A 26,789-nucleotide genomic window follows, 5' to 3' on the forward strand; every position below is an offset into this window, starting at 1 on the left:
GAAGTTCATTTCCAAGAGAAATTAGCAGCACCTGCAAACTGTATTGTATATGGGGAGTTTTCCTCACTCCTAGAGATCGACCACCAGCGCAACATTATCCTGGACTTTTAAATTACAAGGTACGTATACGTTATGTATCATTTCCATTCACGATGTTGAATACATTACAATTAGCTAGTGCTTTAAACGGTAGTCCATTGTTCAGAAATCATTTTACTGGGGTATTTGCAAGCGATGAGTTGCCCTCACGGATTTCTCTTCCTCTGGCAATCATTGTAAATACAGATCCATCTACAAAACTAGGAAGTCATTGGATTGCAATTTATATTGATAATCGCGGTGTTGGAGAATATTTTGACAGCTATGGCCTTCCTGCTTATGTACCACAACATGTTGCATTCTTAAAACTTCATTGTATGTACTATAAATATAATAATAGCCAAATGCAAAGTCTTGGTTCATCCGTATGTGGCTATTATGCTTATTTTTATTTGTGCTGTAAAGCCCAAGGAAAATCTCTGCGTGAAATTCAATATTTGTTCACAACAGTACCCACGGTTAATGATCGTAGACTGCTGCAATATACCTTCCAGGTAATTTTATCATATTTATCATTGCAAATGTATTGTTTAATCATCATCTATTTCTATACTAATCATCTTTTTCCTCGTTCTTTTTACAGAATTCACAATACGAAGCTTTGCAAACGGGTGCTATGCTGCAAAACATGGAAACAAATCATCACAATCAAGAAGAGGAGGCGGTCTAATAAAGAAACCCAGCTCAATATACAAACATTGTCAATAAGAAAGAAAAAGAAGAAATCAAAAAAATGAATAAAATACAATTTATGCTTATTTAAGTGTTTTTATTGTCCATTCCACATACAACGTTATCAGATTCTCCTAAAGAACTGTGCGATATAAGACGAGAACCCTGGGCAAAGTTTCCACCTAATTCCTAGAGAACATTGACCAGGGACCTCGTCGCGCATCAAAATCAAATCATTGATCACGTGACTGTACTACACCCGAAGGGTCCTACCAAATTGAAAGGGGATACCCGTCCATACCTTATCAAATAGGATAAATTGAGTCAGTAACCGAACACGTGGTTGTACTTAAAATTTTGACAATAGGATCACCGAAACATATTGAGGTCCTGTACTATGCTTAAATTGGACAATTTCAGTGGACCCCCCATTGCCAAAATTTAAGAAGGATGCAACAATATACCCACGTCTTATGGTAGAAAATAGACCCCTGTAATCATAGAATCTCATCAAAGGGGATAAAATGGACCAAAAACCAAACACGTGGTACAACGTTTATATTTTGGCAATTTTTGTACCCCTAAAAGGGAACGATGTGGACCATCCAATTTTATCACGATACATATTGTGGTCCTGTACTATAATACCAAATGTTTAAATTGAGCATTTTCCAAAATTTAAGGGGTGGGCCAAGGTACCCCTCCCGGAGTGCACCAATGTACCCATGTCTTATGATAGATAATGGACCCCTATACATGACCATATAACCATATAAGGTAATAGGACCTCATCAAAGGGGGATAAAATGTACCAAATACCAAACACGTGGTTGTACTAAAATTTTGGCAATTTTGTACCCCTAAAAGGGAACGCGGTGGACCACCCAAATTTATCATAATACATGTTAAGGTCCAGTACTATAATACCCAATGTTGAAATTGGGCAATTTCCAAAATTTAAGGGGTGGGCCAAGGTACCCCTCCCAAATTTTTAAAGGGGTGCACAAATATACCCATATCTTATGAAAGGGAATGGACCCCTATACATGACCATATAACTATATAGGATAATAACACGTCATCAAAGGAGATAAAATCGACCAAAAACCAAACACGTGGTATAACGTATTGCTTACGTTTATATTTTTGGCAGTTTTGTACCCCTAGAAGGGAATGAGGAGGACCACCCAAATTTATCATAATACATATTAGAGTCCTGTACTATAATACCCAATGTTGAAATTGGACAATTTCCAAAATTTAAGGGGTGGGCCAAGGTACCCCTCCCAAATTTTTCAAGGGGTGCATTAATATACCCATGTCTTATGAAAGGTAATGGACCCCTGTATACGCCTATATAACTATATAAGGTAATAACACCTCATCAAAGGGGATAAATTAGGTCAAAAACCCCCGAAATTTGAATTTTTGGCAATTTTTTACCCATGAAAGGGAACGACATAGACCCCCAATACGGATAGAGGTACATACTGTGGTCCTAGGCTACCATACCAAATTTTTAGATTTGGCAATTTCCAAAATTTAAGGGGGGTGGTCCTATGTACCCCTGCCAAAATTTAGGGGTGGGCCATGGTACCCCTGCCAAAATTTAGAGGGGGTGGTCCTAGGTACCCCTAGATCATTGACCCCGGGCCACGGTCATTGACCTTTGACCTATGACGTCACAAAAAATTTTGCTGACTCGGCGCAATATAACGGGGGGCTTACTACTGTTGCCAAAGTGGCCAAACCTGACAATGGGCCAACGTTACTATGTCGCATCGCCACCATTTTCCCAACATTGGGCCAAACATCACGACGCACTTCTTGGGGAATATTGAGCTATCCTACTGCCTACACAGGTCCGTTACCAGCCCAAAAATGTAGGGGCTCCCGGTGGAATTTAGGAGGGTCCCGGTTCAAAAATATTACAGTTCATCACCATATTATAGTACATTTGCAAGTCTGCGGTGTAAATTTTAGAGGACCAGTAAAAATTTAGGTGGGCTTGGCCCCCATAGACCCCCCTGGATACGGGCCTGTGCCAACATGAGGTTCATTGTGGCTGAGTGGTGGAGCTTTCACCTTTGTTACGTGGGCCCCACGATTCGATCTCAGCTAGCACCAAGTGGGCTTTGTGGTGGACGGAAACAGTGTGTGTGGGCTTTCTCAGGGCTCTGACCGACTTCCTTCATTACACCATTTTATTTATTCTTATCATCACCGCTTCCTTTAGCTTACACAGTATCGGCTTGGAAAGTGAATCTGAAAGATTTTATGCCATTGCCAACGTCGATCCTTTGTTGTAATTTGTGATTTTGCTGCACATTTGCCAATCAACTAAACTGACAACATAACATCAAGTTAGCAAGTAAATTTACAATAGGCTTACAATGTCGAAACTGTTGTATAAATGACCAGAAGTTGTTAGTTGCCCAACGTATACTACAAACTACTTTCTGCAAATTAATTTTCCAACATTATTTTTGAAATTACCAATCCCCAACCATGCCAACCACTTGTCTACGTGGGGTCCACTGAATGTGCTACTACTGCAGTGACAATTTCACGGCTGACCTGGAGATTAACCGGGACGGTGACGAAACCTGGTTATATCTTACTTGAGCTACGTCACGATACACTTGTCTGGGGACAGACGATGGTACGACGCACCCACGCATTACTCCCCTCTAGTGTCGTTTCTGCCCCGAGACAATATACCCTATCGTACACAATTGTGATTCCCAGTTTTCTTTTGCATCCCCATTGTACGGGAATCACCCCGGAGAAAATCTGAAATCATATCTATATCTATATCTATATCTATCTATCTATCTATCTATCTATCTATCTATCTATCTATCTATCTATCTATATATATATATATATATATATATATATATATATATATATATATATATATATATACCACATCTTTACTTGAACATTCAAAAAAGAATTGGAATCTTTTGTTTGAAAGTGGTTAATCTTTTTCTGATGAATATTATGACCAGAAGTTCCAATTCAAGTTAATACATAACAGTTTCATTACTCTACATTCATAAAATAACATAAAACAATTTCATTTCTTACTGTTACAATTTGTGTAACGGTAATATTTAATTCTTAATACTTCCAGTTGGCCATAATAGCCACATATTTTATGTATACTCATGTCCAAAATTAATGTCGCATGTCTATAAAGATGTTGCTGAAGGAATATAATGTGATAACGAATTGCCCGGTATTTCTTCTAATGTTCGTATAAGTATAATCGTTAAAGACATGTATGTGGCAAATCTCATGTCAAAATCGCGGTGCACTTCGAGTTCTACCCACCTTTAGTTCCAACCTCCCGCCTTGTCTAATTTTCTGCCATGGCCTTACTTGCTTGCGTCCTCACTTACTTGCTTTACTGTTCTAGATGGCATAGTATTATTTTCATCCGAATGTTGACATCCCCTTGCTAGAAACTAAGGCACAGCTTATGAATCCATCACAATCTGCCGGCCCATACACGGATTGAGAAGCTTGCGTCACTAAACCCACCATTCGCTCTACTGCTTGGGTATGGCACGGTAACGTAGTTATTTCTTCTCCGAGCATTGCAGCTGACTAAATATTTTCTTCACTCTCGTCTGAGAGCATCTCGGTGAGCGGAGGTTCTGCTGGGAAAGGGTCATCCACTCCACCATGTCGTAGTAATCGTCCGCATCAAAATTTATTTTTAAGAACTGCGAATTATTGAGAAATACAGAGAATACTATCTGCTTAGGTTCCGTGGATAGAAATCGGGCTAGCTGTCCCAAATTTCATAAATGCTGCGGTCCTTCACAGCATGATGGCGTTTGCTGGATTGGAAATCAGACCCGGGGATACACCGTGACTATGTATTGTACAAAATACATGAATGCCTCACAAGGTATCGCTGTGCTAATGTACAAACGAAGAATGCGACATGAGTTGCTGAGCCAATATGATGGACCACTGGATCGGGTTTCTGCTTCGCCAAGTTTAAAGAACAGTATCTTGAGTGAATTGCTCTGCAGATTGCTAGTAAATATTGTTGGTCCGCACTTAGGTCTTCAACTTTTGTGAATTCATCCAATCAGTCAAGATTTATTGCTTGGTATTTTACCAAGGGCGCTTCCTCGCACTTGTCAAGCATTGTTTGGATGGATCCCGAAAGTGTTTTCGAACCCGATGCTCCCCCGTCGAGATGTCTTATTAAGTAACGAAGCGGTAGTTCATTTCTGTGAAGAAGGCAAACGGTAAATTGAAGTACTCGATTTAGTTTGTTTTTCAAACAATGTAGAACCCCTTTAAATCTTCCAGTGTTGATTGGTGTACCGTCATAGCCAGCTGCTACCACCGTTGACAAGGCCAGTTCCGTTTTCATCCAGAAATTGGTACACAGACGCGACGATATCCTCTCCACTACCAGACTTCGGCATAATGTTGCCCAAATATATTGAACCTGGTTCTTCCATTATTGTGTTCTTCTTCGGTAGGTCTTCTTCTTCGGTAAGTGTTCTTCTTCGGTTTGCCGTCGATACCAATATTTCCTTTATTCGCTTGCGTTAGGATCTGGTGTTTTCTTCCATCGAGAGATTACCCCTTACTATGTTGGTAGTCTTTGCTATAAGGTGCTCATTGTCTGCTATTTCTGTTATGTTAAAATAGAGAACGAATACATCCCTAAAAAGTGCTCATAAAAGGAAACGAGTACACCCCCTAAACTGGAGGTCGTAAAAGACCATGGCTGGACGGTTCAGGGTGTTCGTAGTCTCATGTAATTTCTGCTATGTTAAAATAAGGGTTGGAACGAATACATCCTTGCTATGTTACGTAGTCTTATGTATTATCTGCTATTTTCAAATAGGGGTGGAAAAAGTGATCATAAAAGGGAACCAGACCACCCCTTAAAGATTATCTGCTCTACTATGTGTTCGTAGTCTCCACTGCAATGTTAAAATAGGGGTTGATAATGAGCCATGCTCTTTTATTAGCTCTGCTATGTTATATAGTCTTATGTAATATGTGCTTTGTTAAATAGGCGGTTGGAGAATGTATTCTCTGCTCTGCTATGTGTTCGTAACATAAAAGGAAACAAGTACACCTCCTAAACTGGAGGTCGTTGGACGGTTCAGGGTTGGAAACGAATACATCCCTGCTATGTCACGTAGTCTTATGTATTATCTGCTCTGCTATATGTTCGGTATTCTCCACTGCTATGGTAAAATAGGGGTTGATAATAAGCCATGTTCTTTTATTAGCTCTGCTATGTTATATAGTCTTATGTAATATGTGCTATGTTAAATAGGCGGTTGGAGAATGTGTTATCGATCTGCTATGTTCATAGTCTCTGTGTAATTTCAGCTATGTTAAAATATGGGTTGAGAAAAGTGCTAATAAAAGAGAACGAGTACACTCCCTAAAAAGTGCTCATAAAAGGGAATAAATACACCCCTAAAATGGAGGTCGTAAAAGACCGTGGGTGGACGGTTCAAGGTGTTCGATTTCCCACATGTGGGCGTGGTCGGGGGCGGAACCAAGTGGGCGTGGCCGGGGCGGGATCACGTGACCGGCACCAGCCAATCAGCGTGAAGGGGCGTGGCTTGTTTGCGCATGCGCAGTAGGAAAAAACAGCGCCAGGTGGCCCTCTCTACTCTGTGAGAATACTAAGGACGGACCAGGACAAAATGCGGTATCTATGTGTTGTCCAGACCTGTCATGCGAGCAAAAGTCGATTTTTCGAGTTCGCCCTTTCTCTTCCAAGGTCCTGATAATTGGAGTATTGGGCTATGGTTCAAAGACTTGTACTTTACGAAGTTAAATAAAAAATATTTAGAGAGCTTCGGAATATGATGTTTGAGGAAGATGAAGATAAAGTGGACGGAAAGAGAGAGAGAGAGAGAAAGTAAGAAACGAAGATATTTTAAAACGCAGGGGAGAAGACCACGCTTTTATTCGGCATCCCTTGTAGGAAGGCCAATTGAATTGGACACAACTTGCGAAGAAATTGCCTTCTTTATACCGCCATAGAGGGGAGAAATGGAAGAAAAATGAGGAGTAAGAAGAGAACGTAACTGATCGATGATTTGAAAAATAGAAGAAAATGTTGTAGTTAAAAGAAGTTGAAGAACGAGAAACGTGGAAAAAAATTTGATACGCAAACATTAAAAAAAAACTCATTAGTCTTCGGACCTGCCAACAGGTAGAGTATCTAATAATATACTTACTTAACAAGTTTTGAACAATACTTTAATAATAAATTATATCCGAGATAATAAATACGTAGCGTACCATCAATAATAATTTTGCTAACAAAGTGTGTTTACATTCTGTTGGTCAGAGAAACTGCTGAAGCTAACCAACAATGAAGATAGGATTGGGTTAATTTCAGTTAATTTCAGTGGCCATTTTCAACACTGAGTCTGCATGGAACCTGATGACCTACTGTATAAAGTACAGTCCGAACAATTACTGGAGTTTGTATCCAAGGCAAGTGCCCGATTCGACACCATGCATACAGAAGGCATACGGTGAACCACTAGGCCTCAAGAAGGTTTCACTATATACAGTGTTGAGGTGCTTATATAGTACTATTCATTCATGTCCTCATGTAATAATATGGAATACAATGGGTTCATACATACTTGAATTTGTGCGTTTTATCCAGAATTATTCCTCCCAAAACGGAACCTATAACACCAGCAAATAAAGAGACCATTCCTATCCTCCCTGCATCTTCTTCATGTCCCTGAAAAAAGTAAAAGTATGTCAGTTTATTTTGTGGTTTTATTTATCGTCCTTTTCATAAGTAGTTGATTATATAAATGAGGCAACATTATTCACCACATGAAGCAACTAATCAATCTACGTGCGTTCTAAATGAAACCCTGACAACATTATCGGAAGGCAAATGTACAAAGGTCGTACTGGAATGGACATTGGTTAATTCCAGCCATCGTCAAAATGTGCAGTGATAAGAAACAGTCGATAAAGTTAATAGTTGCGGAGCTATAGGTAGTTAAAAGGACAAGTGTTTCGGGAGGTGTTCTAAAGTAGGTTTATACAATTTCACATCGTTCTTGGATAAAAATTCAAATTATTTGTGGCAAAAATATCACAAAGCGTTATAGGAAGTGTGAGGCAACGATTTACTACGACGGTTGAACGATGGGTAATCCAATATGGGAAGTTGGGTGCAATATGCAGGTTAAATGTTTGTCAATCATTTTTCAATTACTAACGGGAATGTGAAGAACGCAGTATCCTTGAAATTGATGGTCATTGGTCTGTGAGGGAGGTATCCGTAGAAGTTGAACTTAGTCATCAAAGTGTGGTAGATCCTGAAAGAGAAACTACATACTAGTGTCATCTGGTAGGTACAACCATGTAATTACAGGCCAGGAGACATTGTTAAGTATCGGAACGTTCACCATAATAAGCTCTCGCGACTTCGGCTGTTCGACCTGTTTCGAGGTGCCAAATTCCAAGAAATTTCACCCTTACTACGCTTACTAGGGTGGTCCTTCGCCGACATCAATGAAACTAACCTCACAAGAATATACGAATGCTTCCACGAATTTGCCAAAAAGTGTAGAACAACGCAAGAGATTATATCGAAAGCCTATAATGCGATAGTTAATGTAGTTCACTAATGTGTCTGTACCTGCCAGTAATTTGCTCGTATTACCACACGCAGGGTGTAAAAGTGAGGGGGAATGCAGAGGGACGCTGTCCCTTACCTTCAAAAATACATCGTCCCCCCAGTTCCTAAAAAATTACAATGGGCAACGATAGGCAGGGGGACAGGGTAATGTCATACCACTACTTACCGTCTCCCCACCCTTTCAGGATGAGTTGAAAAGGTCACCACTCCTGAGTCACATGTGTCGGACCAACAGCTACAAACAAACCGTTAGGATCAGACCGAAAACAAAGTGTATCCTGTTGTTGAAAAAGCTACTGAATGGCGTGTGGTACTTTCTGAACAAATAGACAATGGTAGATCTATCAAGGAAATTGCATTCTTTAAATCTAGATTCAAGAATTTCAGCCTGTGACTTACTTGTAAGTTAGATTACAAAAGGTCATTTAAATTACTTTGTGTTACAAAATGTGGCATGTTTCTGTCCACAAATTCAAAATCTGGCGATGTACACTCAGATTCTGAACAAACTATGTCAGTATCACTCTTTTGCAGAGACCATTTTACTAGAGGTACGTGAATAGGAAAGTTATCACTGTTTCACAAATCTTGTTGCAGACGAAATATTACCAGGATATTTCTTTTTTTTTCTATCTTTCCCTTTCATACCTGGCATGTTTTGCAGCACAAAAGTAGCAGTCACTTACGAGGTCGGATGCCATATCACCGGAATACCAAATGGCGTGCTAGCTGGACGTTTATTTTTCAATCATGACAGCAGACGCTACACACAGTTATTACATGTACTAGGTGCCCACTGCGTATCTTTATTAGCATTGCTGTCGAAGTAATGTTATAGTTTGTAAACCATTTTCAGCAGAGGTGTTAATTTTTCCTTGTTAGTCCTCACGTTATATTTATTCACCACAGACGTAACAAAAATTACCTGCATGATTAACACAACCTCGAGCCATTGTGACAGTTACAGAAACACTCACAATGTTACTGTAACTACACAAAGATATTATGCCTTGTGATACGCTCAATTCTGCAAACAACTGACCAGCAGACATTGGGGTGGCTGGAGGGGAAGAAGAATGCACTGTTGCCAGATTTGAATAATGCACTGTTGCTTTGTTCTTGTAAACTGCAGTAGTGGCTGCCATTCAAGAGTTTCTGATCGTTTCTTTAGGCAATAAAAAAGGTTTAATTTTTACAAAACACTCGTGGATAATTTATATACAATCAAGGTTGAAAAGAGGTTACTGTTGATGATGTTAAAGACTGTATTAGGCAGTTTTGAATATAAGATTTTTTTAAACTTTTAACAATTATTTTAGGGGATGTTGTGTTTTTCTGTGTCTTGTATTGTGCTAAAAGTGTCATTAAAGTAAAATATGAGTTGTGAGTTTACAAGCTTCATTGCGTAAAACTCGACATTTTCGGCATTTCGGCATCCTCTAGGTTGAATTTGCAGGACCCTATTGTATTGTGCTAATAAATAGACGGGTTGGCATTTTGTTTTTCTTTCAGCATGAAACTCTGTGAGTCAGAACGCATTGCTTCAAGTGAAATTCGAGATATTATTCAGAATTCCTTCACTGCAAGACAGCTGGGTAGGAGTTCATGTGGCTTGGATTTCACGTGAAGTTGAAGGTCTGCGTCTCACGCTGCTAAGCTGTAAACCAACTGATGAACGATGAGTTTTGTACCTGCTAAACGTACCTCCAGCCGAAGCCGAGAATATACGACCGGAAGGTAGAAGAGAATTTAGGGATAAGTTGAGGAATTCTGTTTAGAATATTGCTGGAAAAACGTTGAGTTGAGTTGATTTTAGTTTAGCGTCCCTTTCAGCAGCGAGGCTATATGAGACGTGGACCTACTGATTAACGTGGAATCCGAACCACATGTGCTGGAAAAACGCAACAATAGATTTTGCATGAAGGTATTTTGTATTCTCTAAATTCAGTTACTTCTATTCCTTAAATTTATATCTACTGTTGACACAGATAACCTATATTCAGTGTTTTAAAGATATGTACCTGATACTGTAAACAAGGAATTTACCACTTTTCACCTCCACGACGTTTTTTGAAATCTTATTTATCACCTTCAGTAATATTTTTTATAAAATTCTTCGACAAATGCATCGTGTTACTATCATATTATATAGAATATTTAATAAGTTACCGAAAACAATCCTTTCCAAGAATATTAATAAGCTACTTACCCGAAAATAATATAGAATGGCTTGACCGAGTAATGTTTGAACTGCGCCAAATGCACCAAGGAGGAGTCCATATCCAAGGAAAAGAAGGATGAAATTTTTATTTTTCATTAATACTTTTATTGATTGAATGTAATTTGATGAGTCCTGGTTTGATAACGCTGCTTGGGCTGGACTTGGGGGTACAGGAGGTGCATCTTCAAAGACTGTAAGCAACATTCATTAAAACGTGAATTATAGAAAGTTGTAAATTTCCTTCCATGCAAACTGTAGAATGTTTCCATATTATTAGTTATGAAAATATATCAATCTTAATAAAAACATTTAATGTCGAGAATAAAATATCATATGTTATTAACTTTGTATTTTAATCTATTAATAGTTACTTTCAATGTAAAATTTGCCATACTTTCAATGTTCAAAAATCATTGTATTTGTTTATAATTTGTTGAATTCAGTCAAAGTTACGCTTACCATATTTTTAAAGTTAGGAAACGGATCAACTTGGGCTAAAATATCGTCGAGTTTGTCACCAATAGCTTAACGATTCCGAAAACTATGAATTCGACACTAATCTCTCATTTTGAAATTTTATTTTTCACTCTTTTTCATCCCCATGTCGATGGGACTGAACGTAGGCTTAATGGCATCAGGAAAGTAAAACTACAAATCTATGTTTTATATATATATATATATATATATATATATATATATATATATATATATATATATATATATATATATAGAGAGAGAGAGAGAGAGAGAGAGAGAGAGAGAGATTGATATAGATATAGATAAAAGATTAAATTAAATAGACTGGGAACATTGAATAAATAAGAGATTTTAACTTAAGTAAAGGATAGGTCCAAAATCTATAGGCCCTACTACTTACCGAAAATTTTATTTTAATAAAAATATTAAATTATCATGAATTGTCCTAATGAGCACAAACGGGAACAAACTAACACAACATCACCCACTTACGATGCAAACCATACCAAACATTCCACTATTATGTTGACATATTAAAGTCGATTAAACATTTCGCAGGGAACCAGTGTATGTGGTACTAGTGAGCACGCACTTTGCTCCCTTAAGGTGCCCTTTTACTCGTTCCCATACCGCTAAGTATATTAATATATACACCGTTTTAAAGCTAAAGAAGAGCTCTACAGCTTTTATTTACACCTGTTCTACAAATTATCGAATACAAAAAAGTTAAAATATAAAAAACGAAAGAAAGTACACACAAAAATGTTTTTTTTTTTATTTTTACATATTTCTACGAATATCTCTTAAAGTGTTAGACTTAGCGAAAATTGTTAAGAATAACTTTTTTAGTTCGTGGCTCAAAGAAGAGAACTGTAAAAAGAGTTTGAAGATCGGATTCATAATAATGGAGATATAAGCGATAATCGAAAACCTTCAAAATTTGATGTTAAAGGTGGGCGGGGGAAAGCACAAGGGGGAGGGGGAGGACTTTTGGGAAAATGTATCTCTAGTTGAGTCCTAACAACTGGCAAACATTCAGCTTGTCTTGAATTTTTCCTCACAATCATGGATTCATTTCCTGGGCTGCTAAACCAATAGAGGTTAGTGTAAATATAAACTAGAACACGTAAACTTTTGGGGATAAAATTGGTATAATTATATTACCTTCCTTAATATTCAGTTATATTCAGACTCAAGTCGAGGATCCCAGATTCTTAAATAAGATATTTTTTCCGGAAAATTTCCAGGATTTCTCCAAATTTAACATACGTAAAGCATGTGTGTGGTATCATTGGAAAGGATGGGCATTCCTGGCGGGGGGACGAGGGGGACTCGTCCCCCCAATATTTTGAAGTACAAAATATTCAATATTTTATTCTAATTTAATTTATTTACTAACGACAGAATAACATATAAATAATAATATTTATGTGGAATATAATATTCAGGCTGTGAAACGATTATAACAGAGTTCTTGATATACTTCAGGGGGCGCAGTGGCTCAGTGGTAGAGCTTTCACCTCAGGTGCTTGGGGTCCTTGGTTGGATCCCAGCTCGCCCCGTGTAAACTTTGTGGTGGAGAAACACCGTGCTCGTGTGTTTCCTCGGGATTCTCTCGTTTCCTCCCACTTTGTTCATTCCACAATTGCATTCATTTCTCCTCATCACCGTCCCCTTTAGCCTAACCGGTATAACCGTGGGACGTAAAACTCCGAGATTTCATTTCATTTCGTTTGATATACTTCAGGGAGTCCGTGAAAGGTAAGCAGAAAGCTAACAAATGGAATCGAAGATAATAAAGATGTTGGGCTAGGTAATACCATTTAAATAACTTTCTTTGATGTCCCACCCCCAAATTTTACATGTCAGAGACGCCAGTGTTGGAAAGAACAGTTGATTCCAAAGATTATGATGTACGAGTTATGAATCTAACAAGTAAGAGAAATCAAGTGAAAGACTAACATTTTCTTTTTAAACTGTAGTTTGAAAAGAACTAAAGACCAAATATGTTTCAAACTTTGCATTGTTCTCGCGAATGCGAAACCTGGATGCGCTTCTAAAAGAAAAGATAATTAATGCAGTAATCTATGTGTTTAATACTCACAGAAGAAAAGTAGCAGGAGATTCACAGTCCCCAAAATGGCTATCGAGAGATACAGAACGTAGAAGTCGCTACTAACATCATTCAAATTGTCATGATTCTTCACAAGCACAGGTGTCAGCACGAAGCCCACGGCACTTCCAACCTGGAACCAGATTTACGAATAAATAACAAAAATATGAACACCCTTGTAGCTGTACGGTTAAAATGGGACTTTGTTCTTAGTTGGATCTTATGTTGTTCGGATCCACTTCTCATAGAGTCTCGATGTTCAAAGGAACTATTATAAATTCGAACTTATGAACCATCAACCACCACCTTCGTTACTATATTTTTGATGTAGGTTCTTTCTATAAATATTAATTACTTTCAACAGGTGTTATATGTAAAACTACGTGAAGATAGCGATGGGAGAAGGAATAAGAAATATTTGTATTTTATTTTATTTGTAAAATGAAATTTCAAAATTATACAACAATCGTATAACGTTTAGTAGCTTAAAAGGGAGTTTTCGTAGTCCCGTATTTTTCAACTTTTTAGGGTTTAAAATGTAGATTTCAATGAGCTGTGTCGAATGGCACCACTTTTTGATTTTGAAACCGACCGATTCAAGGTCAACTTAGGGTCAAAAATAAAAAGTGGGACCATTTACGCAATGCGCACCAATGGCTGACTGGGACGAAATGGGCATCATTCGATTCACATGTACATGAATAACTGGTATTCAAATTTACCGAAAATTATATTTGGACAACGAAATGGATTTTGGATTTTCGTTAATTTTCTGGACCAAAATATGATTTTCGGGAAAATAGCATATCAATTATTCATGTATGTGTAAATACAAATCGAATGACACCCGTTTTGCCCCAGTCGGCCACTGGTCCGCATTGCTCAAATGATCCCACTTTTTATTTCTAACCCCCAATTTGACCTTGAAGCGGTCGGTTCCAGAAATCAAAAAGTGGTGCCATTCGACACAGCTCATCGAAATCTACATTTTAATCCGTTAACTCACATGACTACAGGTGACACTACTTTAAAGGCGTCTTCTTGTTCACCAATCGTCACCAGAGAGTCCTAGTGAACCACAGTAGCACCAGCTACTTACCTATATATGTTGCATCACCACACAAAAAAGTTTCGAAGTCGACGTACTGTACAAGGAAGAAGCCTTTAAGGTAGTATCACCTGTAGGTGACACTGGGTGTTCACCGGTTAAACCCAAAAAAGTTGGAAAATACGGGGCCACTGTGACTCCCTTTTAACCCATATACTATACTATTGAGTATACTATTGATGTTATTGATAATACTATATGCTATTGACAATATTCATGGCATTACTATACTATTGGTTATATTGAAATTATACAATTTTACTTTAAATATTATATACACTATTTATTCATATAGCTAATTAATGATATCTATTCGTTTAAAAAAATTAGAGCTCCAGAGAACTCTTTAGAGGCTAAGCGGTTAGCATACGCGCCTTTGGTGTGGGACACCAGAGTTCGATTCCCGGCAGGAGCTCTAGGCCCGTATCCAGGGGGGTCTAGCGGGGGCCAGGCCCCCCTAAATTTTTGCTGGCCCCCTCTAAAATTTTCACGGTAGGCTTGCAAATGAACTATAATATGGTGATGAACTATAATATTGTTGGATCGGCCCCCCCTAACTTCTGCCGGCCCCCCTAAATTTTTGGGCTGGCTACCGGCCTGAGGAGCTCATGTTGTTCGGATTCCACGTTAATCAGTAGGTCCACGTGTCATAAAGCCTCGCTGCTGAAGGGGACGTTAAACTCAAAATCAACTTAACTCTTACATCCAGAGATATTTCTTGAACATCATTTTAGGTCAATTATTATTAATATAAAATAATGCCATATTAATGACGCTACTAACAATTAAGTGCAGCCTTTTAGATGAACATTTTGATCCTGAACTAATTCATACAGTTTTGATCTTTAGAAATGTTACCAATATAGACGACATTGATTGAAGTTCGCGCCATATTAAAATCTACTAATAGTAAACAATGTAATAGTAAAAAGTAAACAATGTCCATCATTAAACACATTGCATGCGAACGTATTTAATGATGGACATTGTTTACTTTCTAAATCAATAACATTATCTAATGCAAAAATCTTTTTAATCCAAACTGATTTTTCTGCACCTTTGGAATAAAAGGTTGCATCTTGTTTACAAAGTTGATATACAAGATTACGTATGTGTGATACTGTATAACCACATTTATCATTCCAACTTAGTCCATGTAAGTGTAATGTTAACCAATCAATTTGTTTCTGACAACCTAACGGTAGTAAATTATATTGTACTGGTGATCTTATTAAGCAATGCAAATTTACTGTATCATCACATGCAGTTAAACAAAATTCACGAATAATAAATTCATGATTTGAAATCTTAAAACCTTGTATGTCAATAATGTATTCATTAGCACATGGTGAAATTTCATGTTTACGTTGCAGTAAAAAGGGAATAATTTGTCCAACAAATTCAGTGCTCTTTAAACATTCACGCGTTTTCCGTATAAAGTTTATACTTGAGATTTCACTATGTCTTTCTTCAAACACTTCAAACAAATCAATAAAAGTTATTTCATTGGATAAATACTGCAGTGCAAAATCACCAGCGTTCTCAGGATTCAGTACAATTGGATTAAAGAGTAAGTGTATGTTTATAGTTTTCAAAACACATTGTTCACTAATTACATCATCACTACAATATACACATATACTACAATATACACACTTCAAACACATTCACTATCAGGATTATATCTGTCTTTTTCAAGTAATATGCGTACGAGATCCTCTCGTGCATTCATATCAACCGTCAGTTCACCATATGTAATATTAAAATAGTCTCTTGTCAATGGACCAATAGCATGAGTTAATCCGTAAATATAAAACAATTCGTCTTGTACACGAGGAGTCATCAACACAGACCATGCACGTATACCTAAAATGTCATCCTCACAATAAAAACATTCATGAGCCCACTGAAATGTTTCATTCCAATAACATGCATAACATATCACATAACCATCGGGAATCCATTTCACAATACAATCCCTAATACAGTTTACATCCACTTTTTTATCACTACATTCACAATTCCAAGCTAATTCCGATGCAGCAGGTGATGGTGCCGACGTATCCACATTTGATACCACGGCTTCGTATGATTCCGCCTCAGAATCCAATTGATCCTCCGAAAACTCGTACACTTCGTCATCGGATAAATCATTTGTTTCTTCACTATCTGATGATAAGCAAGGATAAACTTCTACATTACTTGCATATCTTTCTAACAACGTTTCATTAAATGATGAATCGGGAGAATCTGGATGGTCTTCTATCTATGCTTTCTTTTTACAAGATGTATCATTCTCATCGTCTGACTTTCGCTTCTCAACAAGTTCTTCAACCAAATGATGCTTGTCCATGGCTAACAAAACTATACACTCAAATTTTAACAGTAATATTTAAAGAAAAATTTTCAATGACATCACGCGCTCGCGCCCGCGCCCGCACATATTTCCCGTTCGCGTCCCTGCGCCCACACCCCGCGCCGCGTCGCGTTTTCCGGAACTTATCTTTATTATTATCATTTATATGATACTCACTCCTCTTCTACTACATCCTGTTCCTATTTATCATTTTCTACTTATCAACAACATACCACTCACCCCCTTCCACTACATCCAATTAACGTTTATCATTATCAACATCCGGAAAACAATAATATCAAAAACATAGGGTCTTTATAACATAGTGGATACCAATACCGGAAATACATTGATAAATCAGTCTTATCTCACCGGATATCCTGAATAGATCCTTGCATACAACTACTTTTATTTTATAGGATGAAGATACATATGAACAGATCCTCTATTTTATAAGATCGTTGGAAATTATAGAGAAAAAGGAAATAGAATATTGTAGAACGCATATATTTTTTCACGAGCTATCCTAATCAACTGTTTTTAAGTTGGTCACAAGGAAGCGAGTGATGTTAGATTTACATCGAAATTGCACCATCCGAGTATCAAGTAACGTCACGTGGTTTAATCATGGGGACAAAGGTGGAATAAAACGAGTCCTGCGGAGCTTCTAACAGCCATTGCTCGCTGACGCTCGCTCAGCTATGTTTCGTAACGTAAGTAAATCACTTCTTTATCAATGAAGTTATGTGTGCAAAGTGGACAAATTACCTCGTGACATTACATCACGACCGAATGGTGCTACTTTAATGTAAATTAAACTACACCCCATGGGGAAGGCAAGGAAGCGTGTGCCTAACATGCCCCTTATTGGTGCCTCCGACATCTCCCCCTTTCTAACTCACCACAACCCCTTACAACCCCTCGCTTCGCGAGGGCCACATTTCTTATTCTTCTGTTGATTTATAACGTCATTGATTATAAGAGCTATCAGAAATCTCTAGGTAAATGGAAAAAGCACAATTCACGCATTATATAATATATAAGGGCAAATAAGTATTATTTTCATCTTATGTTAATGATAAAAGTGTTACGAAAATTTAGTTGGGCCGGGTTTGAACCCACACCAAAAGTGAGTTTCTTACCCGCTCGCTAACATGCTCAGCCACAAGAAAATGAAATCTCTTAAGTTTTACGTCCCACGATATGCCGGTTAGGCTAAAGGAGACGGTGATGATGAGAAATGAATGAAATGGTGGAATGAAGAAAGTGGGAGAACCCCGAGAAAACCCATGAGCACGGTGTTTGTCCACCATAAAATCCATACGGCGCGAGCTGGGATCGAACCAGGGACCCCAAGCACCCGAGGTGAACGCTCTACCATTGAGCCACCGCGCCCCCTCTCAGCCACAAGAACCGCCAGCAACTAGCGTCTGATTTGTGCTATATGTATGCTGCGTGGCGAGAAACGGATAACTTTAACCAATCAAAATTGAGTATTTAGTTCCTATGGCTAGGGTCGAGCGCGATTCAAATATCTGCTGTTTGATTGATCTCACTCCTTTTGATTATTTTATAACTCCAACCTATTAAAACCGTGTATTTATCTCCTATGGCTAGGGTCGAGCGCGATTCAAATATCTGCTGTTTGATTGATCTTACTCCTTTTGATTATTTTATAACTCCAACCTATTAAAACCGTGTATTTATCTCCTATGGCTAGGGTCGTGCGTGATTCAAATATCTGCTGTTTGATCTCACTCCTTTTGATTATTTTGTAACTCCAACCTATTAAAACCGTGTATTTTTATAACTCCAACCTATTAAAACCGTGTATTTATCTCCTATGGCTAGGGTCGAGCGTGATTCAAATATCTGCTGTTTGATTGATCTCACACCTTTTGATTATTTTATAACTCCAACCTATTAAAACCGTGTATTTATCTCTATGGCTAGGGTCGAGCGCGATTCAAATATCTGCTGTTTGATTGATCTCACTCCTTTTGATTATTTTATAACTCCAACCTATTAAAACCGTGTATTTATCTCCTATGGCTAGGGTCGAGCGTGATTCAAATATCTGCTGTTTGATTGATCTCACTCCTTTTGATTATTTTATAACTCCAACCTATTAAAACCGTGTATTTATCTCCTATGGCTAGGGTCGAGCGTGATTCAAATATCTTTTCTTTGGGGCTATCTGAAGAACAAACTGTATGTGAACAAACCACACATGATATACTCAAGAACAATATTAATGCAGAAATACCAGTACTTGGACTAAAGTGTTGACCCTGTCATGAATTATGTGCTCACAGGGCCAGGCTTGTATCCAAAGGGACTCTGGGGGGGTCGCCCCCATAAGTCTTTGTTGACCCCATAAATTTTTCACGGTAGGATTGCAAATGAACTATAATATGGTTGAATTGGGTCCCTCCTAACTTCTACCGGGCTTCCCTACATTTTGGGGCTGGCTACCGGCCTGCACATAGTCCGTATCTATGAAGTCCATAATGGTGGACACCTACCTGAGATTATATTCCACACATAAGTGTAAACAATGGTCTTTAATTCTGTAATGATAAATAAAAAAGAGTTATTCACAGTTATAATCTCTTAGTGTCTTTCGGCCCACCCTATATTTCAAAGTCACAAAGGCAGTGTGCATCAAAGAGTGCAATTTTTCGTGTATTTTTGTTATATTACCGTGTATTTGTTCGAAACTGCGTTCACGCAATGCTAATCATATGACAATTGTACACGCAGAATTTAATTCAACACCCCAAGAAATATATTTATGTCGATTTCTTACGCATTGTGCCTATATTTAGTCGTAGGTAAAGGCAAATCCGATTGTTCCTTTAAATGTAAAAATTTGCCATTTCTCTTGGCCCCCTGAAGTGCTGGTTTAATAAACATACATCATACATGCTCTGAATCTTTGCTCTATTTTACGTTATCTTCCTTCGTATGTATAGGTCAGTTAGTAAATGAGTTACTTATTCACATTTGAAAATAAATTCATCAAAACTGCGTTTCTTGGACTGCCAAAAGCAGTGTTGAATTCAGACATTTTCACCCGGGGGGGAATGTCAACTCCTCGGGGGGGAGGGTTGTTTTTCTGTATTTTTGAAAGAAAGCAGCATATTTAACAACTCCATTCACATACACATCTTACCTAATATTGAGACAAATTGCTGATAAATATTCCATGCGAGATTATAATTTAAAAAAAACAATCGTTTAATTTTATCTAAAACATTAAATAAAGACTGGCAAAAATATTTTACACTAAAGTTTAACTGCTATGTACAGTAGCTATTTTTGTTATTATTTCCTATATTCAGTAGTTACTGTTTGTTACTAATGTAGAAGTTTTTAAAAAGATTTAAATTAACTCAAATATTTTTTTGTCCTAAAACAAACATACATAGGAATATCTTAACAAAAAGTTATCATTCTTTCTCACACTTCTGATTCTAAATCAAGCATATTAGCCTTGGTTTCTTCACTGCATACATATCAATGGTTTAGTTTACGAAATCTGCAGTAGGATTAGTGCCGTGCCGTGGAAAATCAGCGCTTGCCGCGAGAGTATACGACGGCCCCCCCGTATATATGAGTGAGGTCGACAGACCAGCCACGAATTGTGAGAAAATTTTAAAAAGTAAACCCTGCTTTTCCTTGATTTTGAGCGCTTTTCATTACTTTTTTCCTTTCATTTTATATATGTGCACATGTGTTTCATTCCTCTGTTTTTCTTTCCTTCTTTTCTTTTCTTTTTCCCTCCCGAATTTTGCGCCCCTTACTTCGGCGCCCGGGGCCGTCACCCTGCTTGCCCCTCCCCCATAACACGGCACTGAGCAGGATCTTCATCACCTTCAATGGCAATCTTTCACTTATATACTACTATCATTTTGATAAATTCTATATAAATCTCTAACCCAGGAGGGATAACTGTTCCTCCCTGATCCCTCTAAATGACGCTCTCTGAATCTCACCCTTTAACTGACTTATTTTTAATTAAAGACAGGTATGTTTACTTTAACAAACGTAAATCACATTTACGTCTGTTACTTCCGATGCGAGAAATAGGATTTAGGTGTTCTATTTCAAATAATGCAAGAACTGTATAATTTCAAGAATTGAAGTCTGCTGACATCAGAGATCATATGGAATGATCGAAAGATCTTCCCTATCTTTCCTTTCCTATCTCAATCTGTGCTAGTGCTACCTACTAATATACAATATAGGGCGAGAGTATAGTACCTACTAAAATACAAACCTTTCTTCAACAGTTAACAATTTCATGTTCTGCCAAACTCGATCATAGCGTTAAGAAATACAAGTTTTATTGACTATTTGCTATTCTATCTTAGATGTTACATGTTTAATATTTATATAGAATGGGTCTGAGTCATTTATATGTATATTGAGAGGTCGGATTTCATCTGCACGTGCACGGAAAGAAAAGCAAATAATTGGGTGAAGTAATTTCTACATTTCGTGACTGAAATTTTTTGTTTCTCCGGGGGGGAATGAATTTTCTTCGGGGGGGACATTCCCCCCCGGGCTACCCCCTGAATTCAACCCTGGCCAAAAGACAAATGGCTTCGTACCAAGGGCTTTAATTGCAAAATGGGCTTGGTTCATTGGACATTCACAAACTCACAAGACTTATACAAGGTCTACAAGACTCTACAGATAAGAAATTGTACACGGAATGTTAGTGATTGTTTCTTCAAATTATATGGAAGTTATGTTACTGTTGCATGTAAACTGGAAATATGAGACTTCGTTTATGTAACACGTTTCATATTTTTCATCTATTAAATAGCTATATCTAAACGCAGAGTACTTTTGTTTCTCAATTATGCCAATTACACCTTTGCTGTTTGTGTGCTTAACAAACAAATTGGTTATTTAAACTGGATAAAGAAAACAATGCTGAAATAAAGATAAGATTTTATAATTCATAGAATATTTGCTGTAAAAGAACATTGTTTCCTGTATGAATGTATAATACGTAATGTGTATATCAAATATGTACCACTTAATTGACAGTGCTAAACTTGTATACATCTTCTAGAGCATGGCATTAGAATGTGAAATGCATGAAAGGAAGGAAAATGACTGGATACCGTAACCTTGCCAAAAGGATGCAAAGTATGCATTTAAAGTACCGTAGTTTCACAACCTACCTGATTCGAAAACACTCCAATTGCACAAGCAGATGATACTTCATCATGGCCGAACCAAACAGCGGCTAACTTAGGTGGAATACCAATTACAAAGAGTTGACCTAAGGCTGCAATCGTTTGTCCGATGAATGTGACATAGAATCGATCTGGAGACACAGAACCAACTTTAATCCATCCACCAACAAAGGTTAAAATACCACCAAATAATACCGCCTTTCTCAGACCCTATGATAATAGAGACAAATATTAGATTATCTGTCTCAACTTGATTGAACTAAATACTATGTGCATTATGCAGAGTCGTTCTCACGCGTGATTAGTGCCATACTAAAGAGTTTGCAGTTTCCTGCAGTAGTCAGGCCCTTAGTATAACGCTAATCATACGTCAAAACGACTCTATATAAGGCCTTATATATTTAGGGAAATTCGCTTAAAAAGGTACTTATGCAGACGTGAAACCGGTTGATATATTCATTTTTAAACTGACAGATTACAAATCCATTTACAATAATAATTGTACGATCATATTATGCAAGGGCAATAAATTTCAGGTCTAAATTCAGTAGAAAGATCAGAGTTTGTTTACCTTTTCTTTCGCAATTCAAAAACAAACGAAGTGAAGTCCAAATGTCTACTGCTAAACTAAAACAATTGGCCGCCAATAAACGACATGGCGATCGAAAATTTCACACCTTGCCTTAAACAAATCTTTGAATTATAATCGGACAGAATTCATATAAAATACAAGGTTGATTGATAGAAGGGTTTACCGATAAGAGATCCAATTATGTTTCTCATCTCTAACAAATTACTTTTTTCACACTCCATTCTTCTAACATATCCTCCCCGATTCTATTAATTCATGGTACATCATTCTTTTAATGTATATATGGAGTCCAAGCCCATTCATGAGACTTTCGTATGAGATCGAGAGACTTTGTGTAAGGGTATTGTTTACGAAAGACACTTTGTGGACTCACAAAATGTAATTAATTGCCATTGTGAAGAATTCGCATCCTATTATCACTTGCGAAGGATTTTCCTGAGCTTCCTAATTTTTTAAAAAAATGTTTCATCTGCCTTACTCAAATAAATACAGGGTGGCGCACGAAATGTAATAACACTCGTTTTGTTAATTACACATGTGTTTATCATCAAAATATTACAAAATTAGTGCAGAATTAATTGTATAAGCATGGAAATCTAGTTCAATGTAACATGCGTTCAATGGGATCACTATTTTGTTTCACAACCTCTTGCAAGCGAACCTATACATTTGTCACAACCCTCCTGCACAAGTCTTCCGAAATTAGACGGCACAACTGCATGATGAGAGCTCTGAGTTGACTACACTTGCAGGTTTACTTGGAAGACATCTTTCAAGTAAACCCACAAAAAGAAATTACATGGATTGATGTTAGGGCTATACGAGGGCTACTGTCTTCCACCTTGGGGACACTCAGGAAACCAATGTAACATTACCCGCCCACTCACCATAGATCCAGTTGTTTCCAGTTGACGATACAATCTCCGAATAGACTGTTTATATGGAGTCCATTTTGTACGAAAGTATGACGAAAAGGTATTTGTGTCGTTACAAAACTCCTTGTTTCTGTAAAATAGAGTAAATCTTTCACCTTCTGTTCAACACTCAATCTGCTCTTATTCGCCATCATGAAAACTGCTGTTTGACTCCAAGAAAATATTCGATACTAAGTTCTCGTGGCTTCTACCATATTTTCCATAAACCCAAGTATATGAAGACGAATTTTCAACATTCCATCTATAATATTACATGTGTAACGGACAAACAAAATGTTATGACATTTCGTGCGCCACCTTGATTTTTAAATAATTAATTCCTAGTAAACAGTTCGTCCTTTCGCTTTGCCTTTGCTGGAAATGTTTGTAACGAGAATTCACTTACAGTTTGCGGCTTGCCCAAATCCCTATTTGTTTACTCGCAGTCGCACGCCGAAAACGTTTCACGTTGAATTATTTATTCATTTGCTCCTGTGTTTTTGTAACACGGAGGTTTGAACTGCAGGCTCAGCCGTTAGTCCTGAAAAGATAACACACAACTCAGCAGAACACTTTCTTGTTTAATCGAGGGCAATAGCATACAACTCACAAATAAAGATCACGTTTGGGTGAATCGAGTTGCTGCCTGAGACATATGTGATAGAGTAGTATTAAGTGAGCTCAATATATCAGGGAAGTTTTAGGTGCAAAGCTCAAAAGCTTTAGGAGATACAGCTACTAGAACATCACATGGAGGTACATGTTATGGTCATAATACTTAGTCCAAACATAAGGAGAAGTCTTATACCTATTATTTCCTCTAAATTTGATTATGCTCGTGTTCCAAGTATATTTAAGTGATGAAACAGAAGATAAAGTTGTTTGTTTTGCAAATCCGAAGTGGTTTTGTTATTGCACAGAAAAGTTAACAATTACTACAATCAATATACAGTTCAGAAAAGAGTGCATGCCTCGCGCCAATACTCTACACACAGTGAGCACACCTGAGAACCGCACAATCAAGTCACACTTGAAACATTTGTCGTTCACAATTCCGTCAAAGCAGTAATCGTAAGGAACGATCCAATTTTCAGACTCCTCATTCACGTATCCGGCCTTATGGAAAGCAAATCTATTCATGTTGTGGAAACAAAGAGCACTGAGGTGGTAAATTGTGAACGACTGAAGTTGTATGAACCTGTCACGAAGGCAAATATTCACTTTCTTTCCTGTTATTACTATATCAGTGATGAAGTAAACAAAGGCTTTGTATGGATGGTAGATGTGAGCATCCAGAGAATGAATCATGCCGCTACATCCACTAGGTATCAGCCATTTGATCAATACAAGCCTTCTAGCACACACTGTGACGAAAGACTGTCGTCTTTGTTTGCATATCATAAATCAAATAATAGGATGACTTCTTTCCTATCACATGGACTACTTTTCCACATGACTCCTAATATAAAGTCTTAAGGTTCTGGATGTTCATGTTCGCTTTTTTACCAGCAAATGAAATTAAGATTATATTAGCTGGTTGTACTGCAGGGAACCTACCGTTTGGTTCAACCACCAGAACATACATGAGACGCTGAATTAGTCCTTCCATTATCATATAGGAATGAGATGTTGCACTCACATATCCCACTGATGTTTTGATCTGCACTGAGTCTTTCTCCTTCAATGTCCAGTACGAATGCAATTCCTTCTCGAAGGGACTTTGATCTTCAAAGAAGACATTGGCAGCTGCAATGCCATCAGTGATCATAAGATCACATACTGAAATAGATTAAAATATGTACCTAAATGTGACCTTTTAATGGCTGTATCTCCTAACCCCTTTCAGCTTTGTACCTAAAACTTCACTGACTTATTGGACACACTCAGGGGCGTCATTTCAGACTTCGCTTAGGGGGGGGGGCAAAAGCACCACCGACATAAGACTTTCACGTTCTATACTATTATATTAGTAGACAATCTATTAAAGTATATGTATTCCTCAAACTCTTGGGAGGGGGCAATTGCCCCCTCTTGCCCCCCTAAATGACGCCCCTGGACACACTTAGTACTACTCTATCACATACGTCTCGGGCAGAAAACTCGATTCGCTCGAACTAACCTTTACTTGTCAGCAGGACATTTCCTTGTTTAATAGAAGGCAATCGATGAAGCGATTATATAACGGCAGCATAAGTTTCTCTCTGAGTGGAAGATCTCCCACTTCGTGGCACCTCTTTTATACCTTATGTGCTAGAGGTTTTTGCGGTTCAACAAGTTGGCTCTGGTCGGCATCAGTGACACTGCAGTAAAATCAAGATTTGAAATCCTGCGTGACGTTACTGTTTATTTGGGTGTGTTGTCTTTCATGAATCCACACAGCAGCCCCAACCTTCTCCTTCTGACTGAAAAAGCTCGTGTCAACCATACCGATACATTCACGGCCACGATGGCTTTCAATTCCAGTTTATCCTTCAAGTCCAGCAGATGTTTACCGTAGTCAACAGAAACCGAAGTAAACAAATTATATTAGTAATGATCTAGCATCCATTTTGGCAGTATCTGAGTAGTATTACGATCATCTTGAAACAGACTAACCGTCTGTTTCAGCGTTCTTCATTAATCCTTCAGTTTTTAATTCGAGAATGTGTTGCCATTATAGTAGAAATTCTATTTACTTTGACACTCACATACGTAATCCTTGACCTTATTCGAAAGTGTCATAATTATTAGCAGCACGATTTTCATCTTTAAAGTTGTTTCTCAGTAAGGGAAAGAAAACAGGTATATTGAGAATTTTTCCCGAGTCTGTATGTCTATTCGTAATGTTACTAGTATATATATATATATATATATATATATATATATATATATATATATATATATATATATATATATATATATATATATATATATAGGCGCTGATCCAAGGAGAGGGTTATAGGGTCTATAGCCCACCATGTCGGTCAGGTATGCACTGGGTAAAACGGGCTTCAATCTTACTTTCTTTACACTGGATAAAGCGGCAAACTATGGTTTAGCCCCTCCCTTGATCATATCCTGGATCCGCGGCTATATATATTACTGTTTTTACAACATAGTGGTTATTCTTCCTCTAAAATACTATAATTTTTTCATTACTGTTAATGACAATTTTTATACGTCAATGTCAATAGTACTTTATTTTCTTACGTGTTTCACTTTGTTTCGTTCCAAAATAGTTCGTGAATTTTGTGAATCATACTTCAAACAGCTTGTAATTTTAAATAATATTATAAAACTCTTAACTCACTTTGTTCCAACATAGGATATTTTCTTTGAAATGTAACACTTTTTGGGACTATTTGAG

At 37.6% G+C, this 26,789-nt stretch overlaps 1 protein-coding gene across 1 annotated transcript in view; it reads right to left on the reverse strand.

The window, feature by feature from the left end:
* LOC145672606 (choline/ethanolamine transporter flvcr2a-like) overlaps positions 1-26,789 on the reverse strand; it is a 74,161-nt gene that overhangs the window by 31,258 nt on the left and 16,114 nt on the right. The window contains exons 2-7 of the mRNA XM_081741971.1: positions 25,027-25,222; positions 23,417-23,534; positions 21,923-22,147; positions 13,252-13,393; positions 10,659-10,861; positions 7,431-7,534 (exon numbers count right to left, since the gene is read on the reverse strand). Coding sequence (XP_081598097.1) covers positions 7,431-7,534; positions 10,659-10,861; positions 13,252-13,393; positions 21,923-22,147; positions 23,417-23,534; positions 25,027-25,222 — 988 coding nt within the window. The remainder of the gene's footprint in view (positions 1-7,430; positions 7,535-10,658; positions 10,862-13,251; positions 13,394-21,922; positions 22,148-23,416; positions 23,535-25,026; positions 25,223-26,789) is intronic.

Source organism: Thermobia domestica, chromosome 1 (genome assembly GCF_964235325.1).
Source record: "Thermobia domestica chromosome 1, izTheDome1.hap1.1, whole genome shotgun sequence".
NCBI classification, from domain to species: Eukaryota; Metazoa; Arthropoda; class Insecta; order Zygentoma; family Lepismatidae; genus Thermobia; species Thermobia domestica.